At 32.9% G+C, this 26,919-nt stretch overlaps 1 protein-coding gene across 1 annotated transcript in view; it reads right to left on the reverse strand.

Moving 5' to 3' along the window:
* ELP4 (elongator acetyltransferase complex subunit 4) overlaps window positions 1-26,919 on the reverse strand; it is a 244,308-nt gene that overhangs the window by 118,145 nt on the left and 99,244 nt on the right. The window contains exons 8-9 of the mRNA XM_006060815.3: window positions 15,319-15,427; window positions 12,213-12,319 (exon numbers count right to left, since the gene is read on the reverse strand). Of these exons, the coding sequence (XP_006060877.1) occupies window positions 12,213-12,319; window positions 15,319-15,427 (216 nt within the window). The remainder of the gene's footprint in view (window positions 1-12,212; window positions 12,320-15,318; window positions 15,428-26,919) is intronic.

The raw sequence follows: 26,919 nt of genomic DNA on the forward strand, positions 1-26,919 counted from the left end.
TCTTATAGATTATTAAAGGTTACTGTTATCATTAGATTATTTTAAAAATATTTATTTATTTATTTGGCTGCATCAGGGCTTGGTTGTGGCGCATGGGCTCTCTAGTTGTAGGCTTAGTTGCCCTGTGGTATATGTGGGATCTCTGTTCCCCAACCAGGCATCGAACCCACGGCCCCTGTTTTGGAAGGCGAATTCTTAACCCCTGGACACCAGGGAAGTCCCTGTCATTTGATTCTTGATTCAAACCCATTGTTAAATTATTTTTGTTTGACACAGAAGATTTATTTTGGCACTGACTATACATTTAAATATTTTTCATTTTTGATAGTACATAGCAACTAGAAAGAAAATTAGGAGTGGGTAGTTGTGTGTCTGAATGATCTGGAAAGTCCCAAGTTGCTGTGTGTCTGGGTGGCCAAATTCAGAGGGAAGAACCTAGAAAGCACTGGTTAAATTTATTTCATTAGTGTGTGTATGTATGTGTATATATATATATATTCATATATATAAATATTTAATATATATGAATATATATATTTATATATATTTACTAATTTGACATTATTTTGAGGATAAAAACTATGTAGAGCTCATAAATATACATAGAAAACATGCAAAATAAAGTATATTAAAATTATTGTAAAATAATTTTTTACATGAAGTATCTTCATCATTACTTTTATTTTTATTCTAAAGTCTTAATTTACTGAAAGATCAGGTGACTAAATTCAATTAGCACAGATCCTTATGAATATGATTTCTGCCCAACTGGTTTTTTCCCTAAGAGAAAGGCTATGAAAGATAACTAAACCACTATCCAGTTTGATTCCTTTTTCATACCTATCTCTGACAAGTTTTGAACTTCAATACAGAAAAAAGGGATTAAGTACAACTTAGCCATTTTGAGACATGTTAGGTTTATGGTAAAGGCCATTTGAATACAACCACTGTGCTGTTTTTCTACACTTCAATAAAATCCATATATTTAATTAAAAAGTGTGTGTGTGTATGTGTGTGTTTGTGGATGTGTGTGTGTGTATTGTGTATGTGTGCAATTTCCCTTAAAAACTACAGTTGTATACTCTAACAATTTTCTATGATTATTTATGTCAAGAATATAGCACTAGTGCATTTGGTTTTGTTCAACATTTTAGCAGTTGTTTATCAAAACATTAATAAATTAGTATTGTGTTAGTTTTCTTCCTTGCCCACTGAATACGAGATAAGTTGACACATTTATTTACAGGCTCACCAAGGGCAATCCATTTCATGCTATAGCGTTGACCCTTCACAAAGACCTTGTAAATGAGTAGCCTATTAGAATACGTACAAGTGACCTTTGATTGCACCAAGAGGCTTTGTGTTAAAAGCTTTTTCAGTGCTAAACCATAGCTACAGTATAAGTTGGTGAAATATTTCTTAGGTTATCGAGCAGGAATATCAACAAAAAATCTCCTCCCTCAAAATAAGTAAATAAAAATTTTGAGGCATTTAACTAAGTCTATGCTGTAAGGATACATTTTAAATAATTTGATGATAAAGATAAGCTATTTTTCTAATTATATAAGAATTAAACATTTAGAACATTCATAAATAATTCTTATAAATTCTTAAAATCTAATCAAATACAACTGTTTTTGATAATAACTTCTGGAGACAAAAATAGTTAAACTTGATAACAGCTTTATTTTTTATATGAGAAAATTTTAATTGTAGTTAAAAATACCCCCTCTCTTTTTATCCAATGACTATACAATCGCAACTTTTACTACATTGAAATGTGTAGTGAGGAATTATATACCTAACAAAACACATCCAAATACATTCCAACTGTTTATTCATATTAAGTAGTGATACTTATATTTTCAATAAAGTATAGGGTCAGATATTTTGACTGATTTACTCTAGAAATTTTTGAATGACTGCTATATATTTTTGACATTCTTATAAAAAGTTGAAACTAAATACTCAGTTTCATTAAACCATTCATACTGGGTATCTTATTTCCGGAAGGCTCATGCCAAAATGATTTAGTTTGATTCTCTACAACAATGGTGGGCTGACTTGACAGCACCTGACAAAACAGCTCAGTGACCTTCACTGTACCGCATACAAAGAACCTGAGCTGGCTACTCTACATATCCACAGTGGGAGGGAGTTATGACAGGAGTAACTTTGACAAAACTTTAATTTCTGCTTAAGTAAGAGAACTGCTTTACTAGTTGTGTGGCCAAAGGCATTTCCATTACACTTCAGTTTCTCTTAATTATTTACTACTGTCCCCCAAATCTTACCTTTTAAAAGTTAATAATTTATATTTAATCTCATATTTCCTTAATGAGCAATACAATTTCTTATTATTAAACTGTAGAAAACTTTTAGTAATATTAATTTATAAAAGAGGAAAATATTTTGTGACCATAAGATTGTCTGTTTAGTTCTGCCTAAAGGTGGTATTCAAAGAATTTCCAATAAATGAAACATTTGCAACAGAAAAAGAAGTTTTAGTACAAATGCATCAAAACTTCATTAGAACCAGAATAAGAGGGGAGGCAAAATTAGAGTTTTTTTTAATTTTTGAAAAATTGAATTTGGTTCAAAATTGAACTCTTCCTATAAAAGTTGTATGTACCTTAATTATCACAAGATAATTTTTGATGCTCCAAAGATAATACATTAAAATAATTTAGAAAAATATAAACTATAAAAACATAGTGACTGTGCAAATTAATATTTGTTAAAGTACCTGAAAGATGTCAATTATACTTTAATTACAAAAAGACTACCTTAATGTAGAACATAAGTGGATAATAATATATTGTAATAAAATTTGGGATACTTTTTGAACCATATCAATATAGTTGACTAGAATATGGGAATCATATTTCCTTTACAGAATGCTTTCCCCACCTCATTTCACTAAGATATAGAAATCCTACAGATGTGGATAGTTTTTTAGTGAATGGTTTTATATTGATTGCAAATTAATTTTTCTATTAAAAACTCCTATCACACAGAAGAAATAAGTAAAAAAGGAGGAAAGAACAATCTTGCTAACCTAAGATATAAACACAAATACACATAACACAGAAAAATATTATATAAAAAAAATGCTAAGATAAACCAGTTTGATTTTCATAATGTGTTTTCTAAAAATAGAGTAGAAATGCTTGCTAAGAACAAAAGAATTTTTAACTTGTATGTTAAAAGATTATATATAAATATGCAGGTATATATACATACACATGTACACTTGTGTTTATCCATACATATATATATCAGTTCAGTAGCTCAGTCGTGTCCAACTCTTTGCAACCCCACGGACTGCAGCACACCAGGTTTCCCTGTCCATCAACAACTCCTGGAGCTTGCTCAAACTCATGTCCATGAGTTGGTGATGCCATCCAATCATCTCATCCTCTGTCGCCCTCTTCTCCTCCTGCCTTCGATCTTTCCTAGTATCAGGGTCTTTTCCAGCGAGTCAGTTCTTCACATCAGGTGGCCAAAGGATTGAAATTTTAGCTTCAGCATCAGTCCTTCCAATGAATTTTCAGGACTGATTTCCTTAAGGATTGATTGGTTGGATCTCCTTGAAGTTCAAGAGACTCTCAAGAATCTTTTCCAACACCACAGTTCAAAAGCATCAATTCTTCGGTGCTCAGCTTTCTTTATAGTCCAACTCTCACATCCATGCATGACTACTGGAAAAATCATAGCTTTGATTAGATGGACCTTTGTCAGCAAAGTAATGTCTCTGTTTTTTAATATACTGTCTAGGTTGGTCATAGCTTTTCTTCCACGGAGTTTGTCTTTTAATTTCATGGCTGCAATTACCATCTGCAGTGATTCTGGAGCCCAAGAAAATAAAGTCTCTCACTGTTTCCATTGTTTCCCCATCTATTTGCCATGAAGTGATAGGACCGGATGCCATAATTTTAGTTTTTCAATGTTGAGTTTTAAGCCAGCTTTTTCACTCTCCTCTTCACTTTCATCAAGAGGCTCATATATATTTGGGCTTTGCAGGTGGCACTAGAGGTATAGAACCCCCTGCCAATGCAAGAGACATGGGTTGATTCCTGAGTTGGGAAGACCTCCTGGGGGAGGGCATGACAACCCACTCCATTATTATTGCCTGGAGAATCTCATGAATAAGTGTTACACTGTGAATTAAAATAGGGTAATATAGAGTATAATTGAGCGAATATTTCAGAAGGTCCAGTCAGGGAAGATCTAAGAGGATGACTGGAATATCTAATCTATATTCCATTGATAAGAGAAAGCCATAAAAGGAAAGGAGGAATGAATATTCTGGACATTTGCTGTACAAAGACACTGAAGAAGGACTAATGATGTTTTTGGTATAACAGTATCCTCAAAGTTACCTTAATTTAATCTATCATGAAGTTCATGGATATCATATTTATTAAACTCTATTATGTATATCTTAACATATATAACAAATAGATGGGGAAATAGATGGCAAATAGATGGGGAAACAATGGAAACAGTGAGAGACTTTATTTTTTTGGGCTCCAAAATAACTACATATGGTGACTGCAGCCATGAAATTAAAAGACAGTTACTCCTTGGAAGAAAAGCTATGACCAACTAGACAGCATATTAAAAAGTAGAGACATTACTTGCCAACAAAGGTCTGTCTAGTCAAAGCTATGGTTTTTCCAGTAGTCATATATAGATATGAGAGTTGGACTATAAAGAAAGCTGAGAACCAAAGAACTGATGCTTTTGAACTGGTGTTGGAGAAGACTCTTGAGAGTCCCTTGGACTGCAAGGAGATCAAATCAGTCAATCCTAAAGGAAATCAGTCCTGAATATTCATGGGAAGGCCGGATGGTGAAGCTGAAGCTCCAAAACTTAAGCCACCTGATGCAAAGAACTGACTTATTGGAAAAGACCCTGATGTTGGGGAAGACTGAAGGTGGGAGGAGGTGGGGACGAGGTTGAGAGAATGAGATGGTTGGATGGCATCACCGACTCAATGGACATGAGTTTGAGCAAGCTCTGGGAGTTGTTGATGGACAGGGAAGCCTGACGTGTTTCAGTCCATGGGGTTGTAAAGAGTCAGGCATGACTCAGCGACTGAACTGAACTGATATATATCTTACCCTTCCAAGTATCTTGGAGGATATGTTAATAAAGTATATGTTCTTATGTTCTAGGAATACAAATATGCATTTAGCTGATGAAGTGGGACAGTCATGATTTGTCACCATTTTCTGTCTTCCTTAGACACTATAAATAACAACTGTGGGAGGAAGGGTTTTAGGGAGTAACATGTAAACTGGATGAATTCTGCTGCAGCAATTCTACAAAGGCTTTAAAAAAATTCTTGAAGTACTGCAATATAATTTTCCTGGAGCCGTATCATAAAACACATACTGAAATGTTTGTATCTGCAAAAGTTAGGAAGGAGGAGATCTTTTTCTCTTTGCACTTTGAGGGGATGCTGAATCTATATCATCCTGATCTCAAGGGGTGACTACCACAGTGCAAGTCCCACAGAATCCTTAGGAGAGACACAGAGACTGAAGACTACTGTGCAAGATTCAAAGTATTTCACGTTTGCTTTATGCAACTATCTCACTATTCAAATATGTGCTTTCCTTAAATTTCTGAAGTAAAATACCATATGAATTAATATAAAAATAGTGCAATGTGAAATATCAGACCTTAAGTTCAATTTATCAAAGGACCATTTTTATATAAAAATGATTCATAGTCAAGGTGTCATACAATATTTAAAAGTATCTCTCAAAGAAACAGGACTCATTTGATGTAATTAATCGTAAGTTTAATATCTTAGGTGTTGCTGACCATAAAGAAACTTTAAGATATGGAATAGCCAAACATGAGTTTAGTCTTCCTTGCCAAATGAAGCACTGATGTTCTGCCAGCCCAGCTCACAGGAAGTATGTGAAATGAACACAAAAGCAAACAGGCCTTATGCTGCCTAAGGGAAAGTCAGCAAGATGGCAGCTTCAATCATTTGGAATAATACTAAAGCCGCCTTAGGCTTTTCTCAGAATGGAAACATGTCACTATTGCTGCAATATTCCAACAAATCAGAATGCAGAGAAAAGAACACTTATGCAATCACGTCCTGGAAGGGCACTTTACTCAACATATAAGTAGAAAATAATTATAAGGAAATTTCAGAAAAATTGTCAGTGAACTTAAATGACTCAGGGAAAAATGTTCTTTCTTTCAAAGCATGTAATAGATTTTTAAAAAGCTTACCACTTAGAAACAATTTCCTTTTACATTCTCCTGAAAGAATTATTAATGTAAAGACAAATTTTTATGAAGCAGTAAGTGAAAAGTTTGGGATTCAAGCTGCCAGTAAGAAACACTCATTCCCACTCACCCCCCGCCCTCCGCCCCGCAATACAGTACTATTACTTTGGAAGTTTGATCAAAGGGAATAAGCTTTCACAACATTTATATAGGAAGTTAAAAAATACTTCAAATATTTTGGGAACTTACCTAATCAGTATACTTTTAGCATGTGTCTAGTCATGTAGCCATCTTTGGTCAATCATCAAAAAATCAAAGGCAAATTGACATGACTCAAGCCTAACTTTAATACCGCATGATTGTGTCGTGTAAGCTTGTTTTGTGTGAGAGCTGCTGTGGTTTTAGCAGAGAGATTAACAACCGGACCTAAGCTGGCCTCCAAACCTTGCCCTGCTGATGCCTCAAGCTCTTTGAAGTCTGACCATCATACCTGGCAAAACAACAGTGGGAACTAGGATGGTGTCAGATCTAATCAAATTGTTCGCTGCAGCATAGCTAACTGTGGGCTTCACTAATTGGCCCAATTGCGGATTATACCTTTTGCTACAGATTCAGGACAATAATTTAGTTAAATGATGTTTTTTTTTTCCCCTTATCTCTTCTAATTAAGATTCCAAAGTGGGAAGAAATAGGATTAGACAGAGTCTCAAAACTGTGTTCCTCTTAAGGTGGTATGCACTTCTGATAGGTTCACTGTGATGTGTGAAATATATAGAGCAGAATAGTAACCCAGCTTTTGGAGATGCTGTGAAACCTGTATGATATTACTGTATGACTACATCACTTGAGAATGAAAGTGCAAATACGGAGATGGTAATAAAGTGAACATTAAAATGTGAACAGTATAAAATATTTCTACTGTTCCAGAATGTTAATTTGGGTTAACTTTTGACAAATGATTTTATCTATATGAATAGATGTCTATGTTCCACTTTGGTTTTCTTTTGCTGACTGCAGTATATTTGGGATTTGAAATACCAGTGAATACTTATGCAGGGCATCATTATCAGAAAGGTTTACCTGGACTACATGGTTCATGGTACTACAACTTAATAATGCTACTGAGCCACACATATATGTTTGGCTATTTATTTATTTTTAAAGGTTTTTTTTTTTTTTTTTGATGTGGACTATCTTTGAAGACTTTATTGAATTTGTTACAAAACTGCTTCTGTTTTATGCTTTGGTTTTCTGGCCATGAGGCATGTGGGATCTTAGCTCTCCAACTGAGGATTGAACCTGCAGCCCCTGCATTGGAAGGCGAAGTCTTAAACACTAGACCACCAGGGAAGTCCTGTTTCTACTTTTTAAATTTTAGTGGCATAACTGTGAATTGACACATAACTATCCCTACTCCCTACCTCTAGATATGGTAAGCATGCACTCATCTTTCTTCTTCTCATTTAAAAACGAGTAAAGCTGTTAAAAAAAAGTAGGGGAGTAAGGAAACCTAGGATCAAAGATAGCATGCAACACTCTAAATTTTCCAAGGTTGTCATAGTAACTGACACTCTGGTAGTTTGCAAAAGCCTATGCTTTTCTAACATGTAAAAAAATCTCAAAAAAATTCTACTGAATCCTATCAAGTATACTATACTATTAATATAAAACAAATTTATATGGATGGCAAATACTATTCTGGTCTTAATACTTAAGAATAAATCTACTAAGTATGTAAAAATAACAGTTAATAAATGCTAGTTAATCAATTATTCTGTTAGAAAAAGTTCTTGGTGATTGGAGAAGTGCTGAGGTCCTGTATTCTGAATTAGGGGCAAAGTATAAGAGACAACTTTGAGTAAAGCTGATTTACTTTGATTTTCTGAACTTTCAGTATTCATTTAGCGTACAAAATACGATATTTATGATACTATTTTTGAGCCAATTAAAAGGCTATGTAAGTATTGTTTATCCTTATATTGAAAATTTTCAGTGAACAGCATAAGTCTTTTGCTTATTTCAGCATACCCCTGTAACCGCATTTCCTGATGTGAACTTCAAAACACTGAATCTTAGAGCTGGAAAACAATCCTATCACCAAAGCAGAAAACATGTTTGTAATAACCTTTGTAGAGTCTGGATCTAACGTTATAACACATTATTATCATTTATATTAGAAAACTTGATTACTAAAGTGTGTTAAGATATGACCAAACTGAACAATACAAAATTAAAAGAGTACAATAATAGTAAACTCAGGTAAATGCTAATCTTATGATGTCATCAAATTAAATGCAGTCACATTTCAAATCCTACCAAATCTCTTAGGTACTATAATTACACCGTAATTACTAATACAGACAGAAAACTGGTTAATGAGGATCCCAATGTTAGAAAAGCCTTAGAGAAAATTAAGAGAAACTGAAAAACTACAAATCTAAGTAGTTATTTCAGCTTGGAAGTGAAGTTATATAACCAGCTTATACATTTTATAGAACTTAACTGAAAAGGTAGTGTTTATAGGTCACCTGACTAGTGGAACTTACATAATATTTATAGTTGCATTATTTGGGCTATTCTTTAAACTCTACAATTTATCTGCATTACATATATTTCAGCAAAGATTTTATACCTACTAAGTCTATGACTATTCTTAGTTTTGGGATAGATAAATACAAAGATGAAAAGGACATAGTTTCTATATATCTAGTCTATTGTTATACCTTTTAAAGCCTTTTCATATAAAATATTTAATCACAATATAGAAAATATAATAAGCCAGAATAGTGCCGGGTATGCAATAAAGGCTTAACAAATGCTAACTATGAGTGAATGGAGCTATGGTAAGGTCAAGAAATAAATAGTATATTATGGTTAATCAAATATGCTAATCATATTTGCTAGAGAATTACTATGTATGATTTACAAAGATTATCAACATTCAGAGAACTGGAAAGCTTTTTCTTTTAACCTGAAGCCATGTTGAATCGACTTTAAACTTTCTCTTTTACTTATTCAGAATGCATCCCAGGATTTTAGGGTCGTTACTATAGACATGATTCTGCTGTTGTTATGGTAGGGGGGGCTAATTTATACAACTTTATAATTGACAAATACTAAAGTATCAGTAAAAATTTACTGTGATTAGACAAATGCTCCAACCTGAATCTGGACAAATACCAATATATGCTCTGAAAAGGAAGAAATATTCTTTCGCCTTCTCCAAATCACTCAAAGAAATTGGAGATTACTGATTAAAGTTGTTCTACCTATTAGAGGCCCTGGGTAGCTGTTATAAAAACATATTCAGTTTTCATACGTAAAAAAGGCAATGATTTAATAAATCAAAGAAAAGGGATGCTAGAAATAGGCATGAGGGTTTTTACTTGTTTCTTCTGTCCCTAATTTCCACTTGTGCCACCTTTTGAGACCATGTTACTCACAGTAAATTCCAACATGTAACAAATCTACCTGCCTGGAATCAGAACTAAGTTATTTTTGCTTTACCTGCTAAAACCAACTTTCCTTCTGAAAGTAAGACATGGCATGGATTCAATTTCTGGCACATTAGAGCCTCAAACTTTACACACTATTGCAGTGTACATCTCCTCATTTTTTAAATATTGAGGCAGATTTAAAAGATATTTATTTGTTGAGCATATTAAAACACTGTCCCTTGATAAAGGAATCTTTCCAGTACCTGGCAGATTTCCTACCTGTTTCCATATGTATTTTATAACACATAATTTAGTGCTATATTTAAAGCACCAAATCTTTTTGTGAAGTATATGATTTTATCCTGTATGTATGTACTTCTGTTAGCTTTGATTCTTTAACTGTATTTTTTCTACTTACTAAATTGAATGCTATGGCATAAACAAATAAGTTATTCAGAATATGTTTTACTTTTATTTCTATACTTAAGAAAAAACCGTATTCATTAGGTTATAAGCCCAAAAGGTAAAGGATTTGGTCAACTGTACTGAGTATTAACTTTAAAAAGAACCACCACTTACTTGTGTTTCGTTTTCAAATACTGGTTCCAAATCATAGGGTGACCAATCATATTGGTTCTCTTAGTTTAGAATAGTGGGAAGAGAGAGTAATGGAAGAGAAACCTAGATCTTTTATCAGCTCCAGTGGTAACATATAGTCACTATGAGAACCTAAAGTTATTCAAAGGAGCAGTCCCACTTGACATTATATAAGTCCTTTATCACCAATGAAAAAAGACCCAGTTGTGTGTGTGTGTGTGAGATAGAGAGAGAGAGAGAGAGAGAGAAAGTAAGCATTCATATTTTTATGAATTCATATTACTGTGCTAACCATCTTCTCAGGGTTCAGTATTTTTTTCACTAGGGATTCTTGTTGCTTAGTTTGTATGGTGACAGACATGATACCTTAGACCTGGTTATCAGAATACTCATCTTGGGAGAAAGGTGCCCTATGGAGAAAAAAATCTTACATCTTTCATTAAATATATAAATTCAACCTAAAAGAAAATGAGGAGGCATCACCCTTGTGATGCTAACAACTGTTAACTTTATCCCTCCAAAAGTGTTGGCAGTATGATGGTAAATTACTCAACATTCCATCAGAAAAACTGAAGCAGTATTGAACAATTACAGTGTTGGGTTCCATTTCAATGGTTCCTTTCGAGAACTACGGCAAATTAGCTCAAGAATCACTATTTCTACACTCTCCTTCTTTTGGCTTTAAGTGGCTTTTGAAGGGAGTATACCCAGATGAGAAACTTCCAACACTCCTGCAGAGATGACCTGCTTGAAGAACTGGCTGCCTGATTAACTATTAACTGCTCTCAATAGGATTAGATAATTAAGGACATTGATGACCATTAATTAGGAGGAGGGCACATTAATTTGTCACTGGATAGGGCCCTTACAATGATTTATAGGTTAGTGCTACTTGCAAATGTGAAGGGAAAGAGAAAAAGAGAGAGAACCATTAAGTTACCTTATCAAGTGGCCAGCTAAAGAGGGCAGAGGGTCAAAAAAGGGCCAGAATGGTCACTTAAGGGTGAAGTCCCAAACACCAAAGCAGTGCCAAGCCACATTGACCATCATTTGGTGATGAAGTTAAAAATATGCTAATTTATTGGTGGCAATTCTCTCTTTTTATGGTTTCAAGCAGTTAAGACAAGTGGCCTGCTTAAGAGCTTTTCATTTGAAAAGAGATTAAACAAAATGGTTTGTCAAGGCTGCTTGGCTGTTTTATGTCTTTGTTAAAAAAAAAAAATGCACCGACTATACTGATAACTATCACATCACCCAAAAGCCATCTCTCTCTCTCTCTTCTGAGCATTTATTTCGTTAATAAATACATCAATTTAATTGCTTAATAGTGCTGTGTTCATTTGCTCTTTAGCAAGATTAAGTTGAAATAAATCTTTTGTACTACTACTTTCTGTCACTAGTGCTGGCATAAAAGTCACAAAAAATGTTTAAGTTTCTGTAGAAATTTACTTAAAGACACTAGTGTAAATTATACTTTGTTTTATTCAGCACAGAAAGCAGAATGGTGATTTCACGAACAGTAAAGAAACCTGCTTTTAGAATGTAGATAAGAATCCTCTATTCTTTGGCATACACAATTGTGGGTATCATTCACATTCCACACATAAATAAGCACAGCTCATTAACATTTAATTAAATATGCTTTTGAATGCCTTGGAAATATGCATATCATACTTACCATGTAAGTTTGGAGCTTACTTTTTAACAGACATTTAAAAGAAAATCATTTTTGTTGTACTCTTCTGATATACCATTAGAATAAAAGATAAAAAAGAATGTCTAAAATAAATTATTCTGTTACAGCCAAAGAACAGCAAAAGCATGAAATATCTCCTATGAACTGCATTAAAGTAAAAAAAAAAAGAGAGAGAGAGAGACTTTTACCTCAAGACTGTGAACTCAAACATAAAAATTCTCTCTTACCTCAATGGTGAATAGCTTCTTTTTTAATTTAAAAGCTAAGTCTTTGACATCTGATATATCATAAATCAAGTTATTAAGCCGAGGAATCTGCCGTATATGAATAAGACCTTGTGGAAAGGAAATGAAAAGAAAAAAAATTCAAACACGCTGCCATTGGATGCATAAATTAAAGAGTCTTACAGCAGAATTCTGTAAATTTACACACAAGCATCCTCCCCCTTTTAAAACTGGAGCTTACTACCAGGAGCAATGAAGCAAATGGTGTGATTATACTCAAGTAATCAGGCAGAATAAGATAAACAGAAATCCTTGTGCGAGGAAAACTAATTGCACTTTGGTACAGAAGTACAGATGTAAAGAGGGATCTTAATACTTGTCAAAACTACAGCTGGCTTGTGTGTGATTTTCTCTTGTATTTACAGTAAGCAAATATGGCTATCACCTTGCGTGCTGCCCACGGCACCACTGAGTGATCTTTATTTTATTAAATGCACCAGTAAGCAGCCAGCAAAACAAGGCTTATGGGTTACTGATAATCAGTGAAGCACTAATGAAAAGTATTTCATTTTATTCACCTTATTCATGACTTGAACAAACCACTGAAGAAAACTACATTTCAGAGCACACTCTAGGATCAAACATTAACCCCCACGCCATCCCAAGACACTCATTTCTGTGGCATGTCAGACCTTTATGGAGCTGTTATAAGCTTTGTAACAGTGCTAGGTAAACCGTGAGCTTTGGCCTCTTGTCAGTAGAAACACTTGCTAATTTTTTCTGACAAGGGCACTGGATGGTTTTTGTGCAGCTTAATGCAGTTTCTGACTAAACTCAGGGTCATTTGCCACAGATGAAGACACGGAAGACTCTTCAGTGCATCTCTCCGCCTGACTCAGCCCATATTTAAAAATCACCATTCCAAAGACATTGATCCCTCAACATTAGGAAGAAGGCAAAGCCACATTTGAACAAATTAGATAAATCTTATTTATGTAACTGCTTCACTAGTACAATATATAGTTTTTTTTGTGTATGTATTTGGATGCTTAATAATGTATTACTGTTAGTTTCAAAAGGTCAACCTCCATTAGAAATGGCCTCTTCAAAAATATCACTAAAATATCTGACAATTTTTTAAACTTAAAAAAATGCAAAAACTGTTATTAAGAAGATAGCTTTTACATACAAATTAAAAATATCCCACATGGAGCTTTTTAGTAAAATATATTAGAAATAATCACACCGTACATTTGCACATTTCTCATTTTAACCTTGCAAGTGTTTGTTTAGCTAACTATTAAATCAGGAGGCTTTACAGAGTGTATCAGTGATTGTCAGGTCCTTCTTATTAACAGAAACTTTACTCATCATCAGAACCACCCACTAATCTGTGGGAAAAAAAATGATCAGTCCAGAGAGTACAGTACAAAAAATTAAAGCTTTTCAATCCTTTAAATGTTTCAATCAAAGTAATATTTTTTGAATATAAAATATAATTTATATTATACTAAACCTATAAACTCCTAGTACTTATAAATGATATTCAGATATAACTTATATAGGTAATGTTTAACTTGAGTTGTTTTAAAAGAAAATGTAAATAATAAAGTATTTTATCCAGTTATAAGATACTTAAGTCCTGGAGCTATAAAGTGCAGCATGGTGACTATACAATACCATATCGTATACTTAAAAGTTTCCAAAAGAGTAAATCTTAAAATTCTCATTAATAGAGAAAAACAGGTGTAACTATGTGTGGTAATGGATGTTAACTAAAATTATTGTGGTAATTTCTCAGTATATACAGAACATTATGCTCTATATCTAAAAATAATACAATATTATACATCAATTACAGCTTAATAAAAATTTTAGAAAAAGGGAAATAGTTTAATCTGAATAGTTCTCTTTCTATCAAAGCAAACAATAACATAGTAAATGAATAATATACAGAGAGTTAATCTGGGCTGATACCAAACGCACTCTTATGCAATGATCACGAGGTAAATTACTTTACATACTTTGTGTTCATAGTTTATATTTTCTAGCCTTTTAAAAAATATTTAACTATTAGATCGTGCTATTTCATTATTTTTTAGAAAGTTTTATGTCAACTCTTCAAAGCACTGATGGTTATAAGTATAATTTTTCATTTGATAGACTCTAGAAATTGCCACAGTCCTATGATCACAATCTTACACGATCTTGTAGCAGGCTTCAAATAAGGTATTCAGTCTTTAGACTAAGGTTTCCATGCAAGTTAGCAGTTCCACAATAATAATAGAAATACTTAGTATTTACTCAGAAAAAGGAAACAGGTAAAAATCTATTATTTATCACACTCTATTCTTGCCTGGAAAATCCCATGGATGGAGGAGCCTGGTTGGCTACTGTCCATGGGGTCGCAAAGAGTCGGACACGACTGAGCAACTTCACTTCACTTAAAATATTCAGTTTAGAGCTAAGATAACTACTAAACTTATCCTATTTCAACAGTTCTATATAGAAACTTTTATTTTAAAAAAAATCCCCAAATTAACCAAATGACTAAAACATTATTAATAGCTTCAAAAAATAAAAAAGCCTGGTTAATTGACCAGTGTTTATACTAGGGTAGTAATACTTTAAAATTTGCTTATAACTCCAGCAACAAAATGAATGAAGTCCAAATATAATAAAAGATGCTCACTTTCTGAAAATGTGATTGGGACTTTTAAACTATAATATTGTATGAATTTTATTTATCATACAGTTAAGCTTGGTAAAGTATAAACCACTATACATAGCTGTTATTATAATTAATATAATATTTATTTCTAATATGGCTAATAAGTATGACTGATTTCACAGCAACTTTAGGTACAAAATGTACCTCTGACTGAGCCATGCCTTAGTATCTGGGTTGACACTTTTCAAATAGTTACCACGGTTCATAGAATTAATGGAGCTTGGTGACAAACTGCCATAAAAAGCTGACCAGGAAGGAAAGACATTTAACAACAGACTTGTTATAAAATAAAATACGTGGTACATGATGGTAGATATTTGTCAAGATTCTTCCAGGCAACAAGAACAGGCCCCTTTCACTCTTAAAGGTGTTGCTTACCATGATAATCCTTATATAACGGGTTGGTTTCTTTCTCAGAACCAATAAATGATTCCAGACCAACTACTGTATCTGACAAGTTTGTAACACGAGCAATAACTGCTTTATTCTGTAAAACAAGGAAACAAAACACTCATGTTATATTTAAAATATAGCATCTAGACAGTGTCATTATGCCATCTCAATGACAAATTGTAGAGAACACATACTATCAACATAGAGAAATAAAAGTTAAAGCTACCATGGGCAGGAAACTGGATGAAAAATAAGCCCTTAATTGAAACTTCCAGCCCATGAAGGTATGCTATTCTAATTTGAAGAGCTGAGGGGGTGTGCCTTAGTTTTTGTAGAAAACGTTAAGTACTTTTTCTTATAAATAAAGGCAAATAAAGGCAAAGCTACCTTTATTTTCATATGCTATTATTTTTCAAATTATCCATTGTCTATTGAAAAATCTGATAAACACTAGGATTCAGAAGCAGTATACAGTAAGTAGAATATGGAAGACAAGGTCCCACTATCATCTGTCAGCTGGGACCAGGTCCCAGCCCTGTAACAGCTGAGGTCCTCTGTTACCATATTAGAAACATGGGAGGGTCTGCAGCTAGGAGTCTGCAGCATGACTAGCTCTGGAGTCTTCTTTCTTTCTTTCCAGATGCTGCTATTTGGCTCTGGGTTAACAATAAAGGCAAAGAAAAGATGCTAGACGACCAGCACTAGACTAGGAGCCCCCCATTTCTTCCCAACACTATCAGACCTGAAACAAAAGTACTGCTGAACAATATATTATAAAATATAGTGTATAAAAATACATCACATTTTAAATATCGATAGTTCTAAAATACCCAGAATTTCAAGGCTATAACAAATATAACAATTAAAAATATAACCATTTAATACTCTTCAGGTTTTCTTCAATTATTTTACTTAAAAAAATTCAGTCTGCCTTATAACCCTTGATAGGGTGATAGGTTAGTAAATTATTTTAAAGGTTATAACTTCTTAGAAAAATGTTTGATCTGGAGATCTAGATAAGTTGAAAAAAATTGTTGCTTATAAAATTTTGATAACTTTGAAACTCCTGGTTTACACACTGGTAATGTCTACCATTTTAAAACTAATCTTTTGAAGAAGGATGGGAAGTGTAAAACAGTAGGGATAACTTACAGTCTGATATTATATCCCTGTAGAAGAAAAGTCCAGATATAATCATATGTTCACTTTCTGAAAATGCGATTGACTACTGAGCTTATGGGCATTCCCCTGTTTCTTAAGTCCTCTTAATAAAGACTGTATAAGAATAAAAAATAAAAGAGGGCTGGTCAGTATGACCTGGCTTGAAATACACAGTAATCTGTCACTAAATATTATGCTAAAGTGACTAGTTAACTCACATCTAGGGCAGTACTTTGAAACTCCTCTGTAGGTAGAAATGTATATTATAAAAAGAATATCATAGCCTTTGAATTAGAACTTTTAAAAGGAAGCAGCAAAAATAATTATCCTTAATTGTCTTTAATACTTTCAATCACAGGGGCACCAAGTATTGAAAAACAAACATCATTTGGAAATGCCTATTTTTTTCCAAAGCAATTTTTCATTCAATGGTGAGAAAATAATCCAGATTGATCCCTTACTTTCAGTTCTATGCCACAGGGGATGGTCCTACTCCAGGAATAACAGGGGTTTCAGAGGCCATAAACACACTCCTTCTCAATATTTCTTTAGCCAAAGACCATTATATCAAACTCATCCAGGTTGGGTTTCAGCCAGTTATTCTTCACCCAAACAAAAATGTCTGCCAGACATTCCAACAGCTGGGAGACAGTTCACAATGAGTCAACTTGAAAATGATTCATTGTGCTGAGTACTGAACAATGTTGGGGTGGGGGTGGGGTAAGGCTGAGTTGGTTGTAGAGGGTGAGAACAAGTGGGAGAAGAATAACCATGTGGTTCTCCCATTAAGAAGGATCTTAGATAACAACCAGCAGACTCTTATCATTTCATTTTTAGGATAAACTCAACTGGGAAGAGTACTCCTGTCATGGACCCTCAGATGAACAAGCACTTATAAAGGCTACTGACAATATTTCTTAATCAAAAAGGTCAGATTTCCTTTTATCTATACTAGAAGACTAAGCCTTTGTATCTAAATAGCTGAAGCTAAAATTATAAAAGTCAGTTTCTGTTGGAATTCAACTATTAGGATTTCAGTTATATAAACTAGGGCTTTCTTAATGATATGAATAATAGAAATTAAGGTTTAAGGATGGATTTAGTCTTCCATGGTAGTAGATATAAGCAAGGTCCTGCATATTTAAGTGGTCAACTTGACATTTGTTTATTTCAAAGAGGATTTCTTTCCTTACTTTAACCTTAAAATTTACTAAATAAACTACTTCTCCTGTAATATCTGTCTACATTGTAAGTCTTTTTAAGAAAATTTGTGGGGGATTAAAACAATCAATTGTCTACTTTGCAGAGGAAAACTAATGAATTAATATAAAATATACAGATAGCCTAGATTTTAAAATCTCAGAAACTCATTCGTATATTTCATTTATTATGCGTCTAAGTTCCATAGATTTACATCAGTTAAAAACTACAAATTAAATTCTATCTTAAAAGCTTCTATGAAGTATCAGAACAAGAATAAACTTTTTAATATTACCATAAAATAAGTTACATTTAACAGTGACTTTACTGCTTTCTGCACAGCAATTTTGGAAAACAGTTTATGTAATGTGGCAAACAAGATTAATTGTGAAAGTTCTATAGAATTTGAAAAATGTCTATAAAATAAAAAGCACAAGAAATTACATGAAAATAACATCTAAGTTTCTAAATGAGATAAAACTTAACCTTAATTATAAACTCATTTCAGTCTTCCAGTTATTTGGAAGAGCATAAGAGATATTTGAGCATGTAAATGTACTTACTTTTCAAAAGTTCAAATAGTGTTGACGCTACATCTTTACTTCCAAGGTTCACAGGGAGTGTGGTATATTGATGTAATCATATCTTAAAACTACTCTTGTCAAAAGGTCTTTCAAATCATAGCATGAATACTAAATGGTCTTTTAGATAAAGGTAGGTAAATTTATTTAAAAGAATCTAAAATCAACTGCTTTTAAAAACCCTTAAAAGCATAATAATCACAATTCACTTTAGGAAGAACACATTATGGATAATAAATTGCCTTATTATAACCCGAAACATTCAGACAGCTTTAGCAGAATGATTTTAGCAGAGATCTTGAAACTGGATCTTCTGTATTCTCATCTTAAAAGATTCTAAGTGTTTTTATGTTATTAGCTAAGATGTGAAACCTTTTTGGTCTACAGTATATGTATATATCTAGAAATGGAGAAGTAAAGGTATTTGTGCATCCACTACTTAGACATAAATTTTGAATAATTTTTGTATTAATTTTGAAGTTAATACAATATAGTTGCCAGTAAGGAACATCTGAAGAAGGATATTTGGAACTCAGAAGTATGAGTAAATTAATTGCTACACTGCATGCATGGTATAATGATATCATCCACATATATACAATTATACTGCCACCCCTCCTACTTGCCCATCTGGATGAGAAAATCTAGGATGACTCAAAAATCTTTCTTACACTAGACAAATCTCCCCTTCAGTCCTGGGTGAAAGTTGTCAGCTCTGGATAGTAGCCAAGACATGACTAGGAGGGAAGCCAGAAGAGAAGAGAGCCAGGGTCCAGGAGTTTTAAGACTTTGCTGGCAATCTCAAATAGCATTGTGTTAAGTTACAAAAAAGGTTCTTAAAACTTTCTGTTGCAATGCAATTTCTTAATTACGGAAATCTAAATTATGTCAAATGATGTTGCAGATAAAAAAGGCACGTCAGAATGCCCAGTTGACTACTTTCTTATTCCAGTTTTAACTTCACAGAAAAACTTTACAGAGTTTTTGTTTTGATTGTTTCTTGTTTGGTTTTATAGAATGTTTCCTATTTGCTTGTATAGAATGGGAACCTCTTTTTATTAGGAATCGCCAAATCCATTAAATGGATTTTAAATAAAGGAAGGTTAGTTTAATGCTCTTTTCCAATTCAAAGCTCATAAAGTCAAAATCATGAACTTTGTTTTAAGAAATAAAAATTCAACTACTGCCATCAAAAGCTCCCTTCATTTTCTAATAAAAATACTTGAGATACTTATTCAGAGTAACCAAGTAACACTCAGACTATATCAAACCCTAAGTGTTTCCCTCCTCACTGGGGCCTAATTACTTCAGCAACATAAAAGAGACAGTTTGCACCAATACAAAATATACTTCCAGGAAGGATTTTAATAAGAAAGGTAAAAAGTAATTAACCAATCACTTAATTATCAAGAAGCCTGAAAGGAATAAATCAACTGACATAAAGCATTTATGCAATGCCTCAAATTAGAATAAGTTCTTGGGTTACTCAAATGAGAGAGAGAACGCACACTATATGAAGGACAGAGCTCCACTCAAGTATGGCACACATCAGATTTGGGACTACAACAGCGCTGTTCAGTCAATATTGAAGTTAAAATAGAAATATCTATGCTACTTTATGTTTGACCCTACCATGTGACATGGTGTGTGTGTCTATTGTGGGGAGGGAATCACCACAAGAAAAGCAAGTATTTTACTGAACAGCTCAAGTTATAATAACATATCCCAAAAAACGATATTAGAAACACAAACATACTACAACTCTTAACATTTTCTTGGTCATGTAATAAAAAAAAAAAACAAAACAAGCTTGAATGAAAGGATAAACCTAGGGATATTTAATGAGGTATTTGTTTTCCCATGCTTCTTAAGTTCTCCATTCAACTGAAATCAAACTTATGAAACAATAAAATCAAAACAGTTATACAGTTTGTAGCTTTTTACATGCCTTCCCTCACCTTCCCCAGACTTGCCACTTACTTCTATGGATTAGATTATTATTTGATTAAAAAAAAATTGACAGTGGGGAAATAGTCATATTCATAATTATTTTGAGTTTAAGAAAGAATATAATTTTATTAAAAAGTATGCTAATATATAATATTAATATATTAGTAAGGGTATTAAATTAAGCTTTTACAGATTTAATACTGAACTTTACCCAAAGTCACAATTTTAAAATATGGAGGGGCTTTTGTAAATTAAAACATTCTAACTGCCAACATTTTCTTGGTAGTACTGTATACCAATATTCATGTAGGGAAATCATAAAACAAACATATTTTGGCTCCTTTTTCTAATGCTTAAAACATGTCCACAAAGTAGCTTACCTCAAGGGCAAAAGAAACTGCTGAGTACGATGCCAAATTTTACTAAGATTAAGCAATGGAGCCGTATTTTGTATATTTTCTATGTGATCAAATACTAATATTCTAAATTTTGGTGTGAAATTGCTGGCTTAAAACTGAAGCATTTTAAAAATAACACATGATGTTATTTTCAGAAGTATTATTTACAGGTACACTCGTATCAAACACTATATGCTTTTGCAGAACATTTTTTTTACATCAGTTTTATTTTTTAGTATGCTATTATTAAACATTAAAAAAACGTATGCATTCTGAAAACCCTTATAAATGGACTGAACAAAATACTGTAATGAATAGCCTGAACAGTTAATGGCACAATATTCAAAATTAACTTTAGTTTTAATAAACTATACATCATCCAGTTTCATATTATAGAAATTATTCACATGAAAATTTGCTTGTTTTGTTAAATGTTTTATGAGTAACTTCCTATATCAGAAGTTTTTTGCTCACTGCTTTACATATGAAACCCTTAAAATGCAATTCGCGGATGTCCAAAAGCTCACACCCTGCCTGGAAAAACAATTGCTGATATCCAAATATCAAACAGAGCCTCCAGCTGATGTGTGGGATGCAGTGGTAGGTTAAAGATACTAAAGTTTAAAATCAGCTTAGAATAATCCCATATTGAGTATAAAATTATAGCCTGTCATCAGGAACAGACTGACAGAGCCAGGTCCAGATGGGAGACTGGCTGGGAAAAAAGCTGAGGCAGGTGGGAAAGTGATGGGAACCTGACGGAAGACAGGACTACTCCCTCTGCTGGCAAGGTTCTCACCTGCTTGAATTTGTAACTAATGACTAGCTTTCCTTTAATTATTTAAGATAAAACCAATAAATTATGTAAGGTGTGTCTTTTTTTTTAGTTGGCTGTTTTGTATTTGCACATTTTCAAACTCATGGTATCCTATCTTTTTCACCAGATTAATTTCCCAGAGATGTAAGGATCCAATGTTTCACCAGGAGGTCCAATTATTTACCTTATAATTTAATTGCAATATAAGCATAAACAAATACAGCACTGCCTTTATAGTCCATCTTTAAAAATTAAAAATGCACTTGATTTATGTTTATTGACATATAAACCTTCTGGAAGGAAAAAAAAATTTCTTGGGCTACAGACTTCACAATCTCTTTCTCAGGCACTGCATAATGCCCTGTAATGAAATAATATAGAAATGAACCATATAAATCAACTATACAGGGAACAAGGAAACAGCATGTCACAGCAAAACAGCATAGATGTACAGCGCCAAACCTATCTGATAATCTAATGATCTGAGTTTACAGATATTATGTACTAATATGTTAAGAAATTAAGAACTAATGTTTACACAAAAATTTTGTTAAATTTTACAGAAAAATTATTCAATGTTTGATTTTCAATGTAAGTTAATAGCTGCAGCAAAAACATTTAGTAAAAATCTGTTCTAAGATTTTGGCCTACAACCAGAAGCTCCCAGAACAGGAGGGATCAGCTTTTTCACCCACTGTTCTCATCTGAATCCTGGCTTAAAAGCTATTCCAGCTCCCAGCTTTCCAGAAGGCTCCATCCCAGGAATCCCTGCCTGCCATTTGGTTTGCTGATTTTAATCTCTCAGGACTTTCTTACAGTGGCTCTACTATGCTGAACTGGCACTTGCTTCTAGAAGTGAGTTATTATTAAACCTGTAGGTCAATTGTGGCACTAACAACTCTTTGGAAGCTTTCAGCCACAGTGTACAATTTGCTAGTCTAATTAAATATTAATTCTAAGTGTTACATTTTGTGGCTAAGAGCTTTTATTTTCCATCATCAACCTGGAAGAGAGAGAGGTTACAAGGCTAATTTAATCTCTCCCCCTATCCTCCCCAACATTAAAGATTAACTACATAGGGTGCGAAAACATTATTAAAGAAGCAGGAACTCTTTATATAGTAATAATAATGCAATTAATAGCAAAGGGCTAAAATATAATGTTTAGGATATAATATATGACCTGGTACTTAAACAGCTTTAAATGCTAATTCGTTACAAGCATGTTTTGTCTCAATATTAAGAACTAAGTATCACCCTTCTTTTGAAGACAGTAATCTTTCTTTAAGGGAAGGTATGCATGCAAGTATATAAGTAGGAATAATTCAAGACTTGCATTTTCTTACAGGTATTTTTCAGAAAGCTTGTAACACTAAAGATAAAAAGCTTAGTAATTCTATTTGTAAAATAAATACAAAATTAAATAAAGTTGTATTTCTTTTCTGTATACAAAAAAAAGTGATGTTAGAGTAGACTCTATAATAAAAATAATGTTAAGGACCTTCCCTTTTTTCCCTTCTACCATGTTCAAGGAGAAAAAATGCAGAGTCCCTTTCCGATTCTGCGCCCAGAACAGTTGTGTCCACGCCTGGACACTGGGCATTATAAAGACTATGCAGTCCAGCAGCCAAAGATTCCATATGCTTGAACAGATGACTCAATCTCCATACTGTGATGAGATATTTCACTATTTCTATCATTGATATATTTGAAAATTTTGACTCTAAAAATACTTTAATGACCATCACCACTATAAGGTACTATGGTATGAATTGTTATATGAACCAAAACTTCATAAAGCAATTCTAGGCAAAGCAAAAAAGTCTTTAAAACCAAAATTATTTTTCATTATATGCCTTATTGAATATGCTTTGGTTAATTATAATAAGAGGCTTCTAAATGTTTTTTTCTTTTGAAGATACGTATGAATCTTACTGAGAATTTTAAGTATGCTGTCCTTATTTAATATGCATATTGATATTAAGACCAAATGGCAGATGTACTGCTCCTAATTCTCTATATAGACAGAAACTTATAAGCAATTTGGAGTTTATCTGTATAAAAACTTTCAAATATCCTTGACCAAGAAAGTAAATCAGATATATATGTATAATGAATACAAGCTAAGATTTGATTTATAAATTAATCAGATACTACATTGTGCAATATAAAATATGAGCTATAAAAATCTGTAAATCCAAGTGTATAGGAGTACAGAAACACAGTTCTGTTATTTGTTATTGTAAAAAAAATAATAGACTCTGCTTACAACCTAACCAAACTTGTATGAAGCTACTAAATTTTCAAAGACTGGAATTTGACACATATGATGTAAAATTAAAATGATTTTAACATGATTCATTTAATTTTTAAAAATTATTTCTATTTAAACTTAAAAAATATTATTTCTTACAAACTATATCAGACCAGTTGAGAAGGTCTAGAAAAATAAAGGCAGATTCTTAGTTGAGAGTATGAAAATTTGTTACCCAGAAAATCTGACTTTATCCTTTAGTAATTGATAGTCATGATCAAGAGATTAAATCTGTAATTTTCATCCTTAAATATTTGTTATGCCTTTCTATTATGATGTTCATAGCAACAATTACACAAAAATATTTTCCAAAATGTTATATTTTTAAATTCGCAAGAGCCTGTTATTCCTTTACCATACAATTATTCTTAGTTTGTTTTAAGAATAAAAGATTTCACACTGAGAGAAATTCACAAGGTCACTGGAGTCCACATTTCATAATCCCGTATTAGTAGTTAGTTCCAAAGTTGTCCATTGCTTGACTTAGAGTTTAGTTGCTAAAATACTCAGCATGAACACAAAACTTTATGGATGTGAAAATGTCTGTTCTGAATTTCTCTGCACTGCAACATACTGGATGATTCACTTCAGTGAGTTCAAAGTTTTAATATATTAATATTAAAGAAGATATATTTGAAAATATATCAGTTAAAATAACATACTAAATAAAACTCCACTCAATTTTCAAGAGATATATAACAAGGGCCTTGCTTCCCGCTTTTCTTCAGAAAACGAATTTTCCTCAAGCAAACTAATGTCAGTGATAGGTTTCTGCAGTAACGTAGCTGGAGGTGGGGTAGGGGGAGGGAAATTCCACAGATCAAACTGCTGGAAAATAGTGGCTATATGATAGAAACTGAATAGTCTATTATTGACCAAGTGCCAATGATGACCAGTAAAAATATATTACAGGCCAGTTTCAAACCTGAAATCTGCTCTGAATAAATGAAGGTTTAAGTAGTTTACCAACTAATGATCAATAGCAAATACATTAAATACTTGCAATACTAAGAATTATGGCAGAATGAGAAAATCTTATTTTGTACTTTATCATCAGTAATGTCAAGGAAGTTTCCATTCCTGCATGATTATAGTTAAGGAGAAATTTATTGGGTTGTTTATATTTAAAAATTCCTTGGAAGTGTAGATTGTGACAGCTTGAACAGATTAGCAGTGATGAAAAGTAAAGTTTCTTTTTGAAAGGAAAGCTGTGAGAAAGGTATAGAAAAATAACCTTTCCTATTTTAATTACAACTGTAAGTGCTTTGATATTTATTTCCTGACAGTTTCAGGTAAAAGTAATTTCAATCAATAAAAAACTCAACTCAAGAACAACCTGTCACAGATTGTGAAAATAAAATGCATAAGCTAGGGGAAATTTATTTTCTTTTCACATCATCAGTATAGTCATAATAAGGCATGAACCTAAGTTTCTATCTCCAAAAAGAATAAATGTTATTGGTCACCATTTTTCTTAAGCAGAACTGTCACTGGGAAATAAAAATAATATTAATTTAAAAGGCACAAAATATTTGTATAATTTGGAAATGGATAACAAATTTTGCTACTAGTAAGCCAGTTCTCATTTATAATAAGACCAGAAAACCTTACAGTTTCATATCCTGCCAGATATGGAAATCAAGCAGTATCCTACTGTAACAGCTTCAAAGTTATCACTGTGTTAAAAAAAAAAAACAAAAAACCTCATTAAAAAATTTCGAATGGTGTACAAACATTTGTGTTTCTACCAGTAAATGGGGGAAAAAAAAAAACAGCAGAATGTTCAATGTAGCTGAAATATAACAACCTATAATATGGAAATTTATACTTAAAGTTTGTCAAAGATGAAATAATATTCTCTTACTTAAGATAACAGGAAGGAAGAGTTTCAAGGTAGGGTTTTAATTACTTCTCTTAGATGTAACCTTTCCTCTTTCTTTTTCAATCCACGACAACCTTCACTAGACAACAGAGTTTTGAACAGTTGAGTTGTGAGAATGTGAGCAGCTGCTGTTATTATAACTAAAGGTCTGTCTACGGCTTGAGTCTGAGAGACCACATGTTCGGCTGTCCTCTCATCTCGCCATCCTCACCAATTAACTATTAACATGGAGGGCTGTACACATGCTCTTGGGGGCTCTTTAACAGGCTTCTTGGCGAGTGGAACAACTACACAGCAGGGATCTGGGAACTGGGTAATGCTGGAATATAGGGGAGCCGTCCGTAGTTTCCCTCCTTCTAATGACACTTTACTCCACAGTTCAGCATATAACAAAGTCTGTATTTAACTTGGCCATTTTCACATACATTTTGAATAAAGTGTCTTTGGGTAGATAATAAAACTATATTCTAGCAAGACACAATATGAGTAATAACACTACTTCACAGGGAAAACTGTTTAGGACTATATATGTATATATATTTTAAGTCAATCATATTATATTTGATGAATAATTTTAGTGTTTTCACCTAACAGATATTTAGAATTTATTTTTATGCATTTGTTTCAATGTATGCTTGTTATTTCCTGTGCTGTGATGAAAATAATCTTTAACCCAAAGGAAATAGACTATATCAAGGTCAAAGTTGTGAGGCTGAACACAAAATAGTTCAAATACAATTCTTTTTCACTCTACTTGCAAAAGTCTTATTATAACAATAAGTTAAAATCAGTTTTGATTCTGTGTCATTATTTTCACTATTTTAACTTTTTCCCCTCTTTGTAATTTCCTTAACTATGTGTTCCTTCTCTACAATGAAATTAAACATGGGAAGCATGCCAAAAGTACAATAAAGGGTAACTAATCATTACTGTACAAGTCTGACAGAATGCTAATAACTAAAGTAAGAACACTGATTGGCTGTTTTTCCAGTCTAAGAGGAATAGATATTTTATATATTTTTAATCTAGTGTTACTTAATGTAACATATTCAAATAAAGGTGTCACAATTCTATTACCTATAGGTGTTTAATTATATGACACTATTTCCAAGGATATCAAACTACATTTCTATTTCTTGCAAAAATCCACTTTACTATCAAATATCCAGCTCAAGCATCCAAAATACATACATATACGAGTCGTCTGTTCCATCCATCCTATCTTTCACATTGAAAAAAATTCCAGGAGGATGGGACCTTGCTTGTTTTATTCACTACTATATC

The sequence above is a fragment of the Bubalus bubalis genome, chromosome 16, assembly GCF_019923935.1.
Source record: "Bubalus bubalis isolate 160015118507 breed Murrah chromosome 16, NDDB_SH_1, whole genome shotgun sequence".
Taxonomy (NCBI): Eukaryota; Metazoa; Chordata; class Mammalia; order Artiodactyla; family Bovidae; genus Bubalus; species Bubalus bubalis.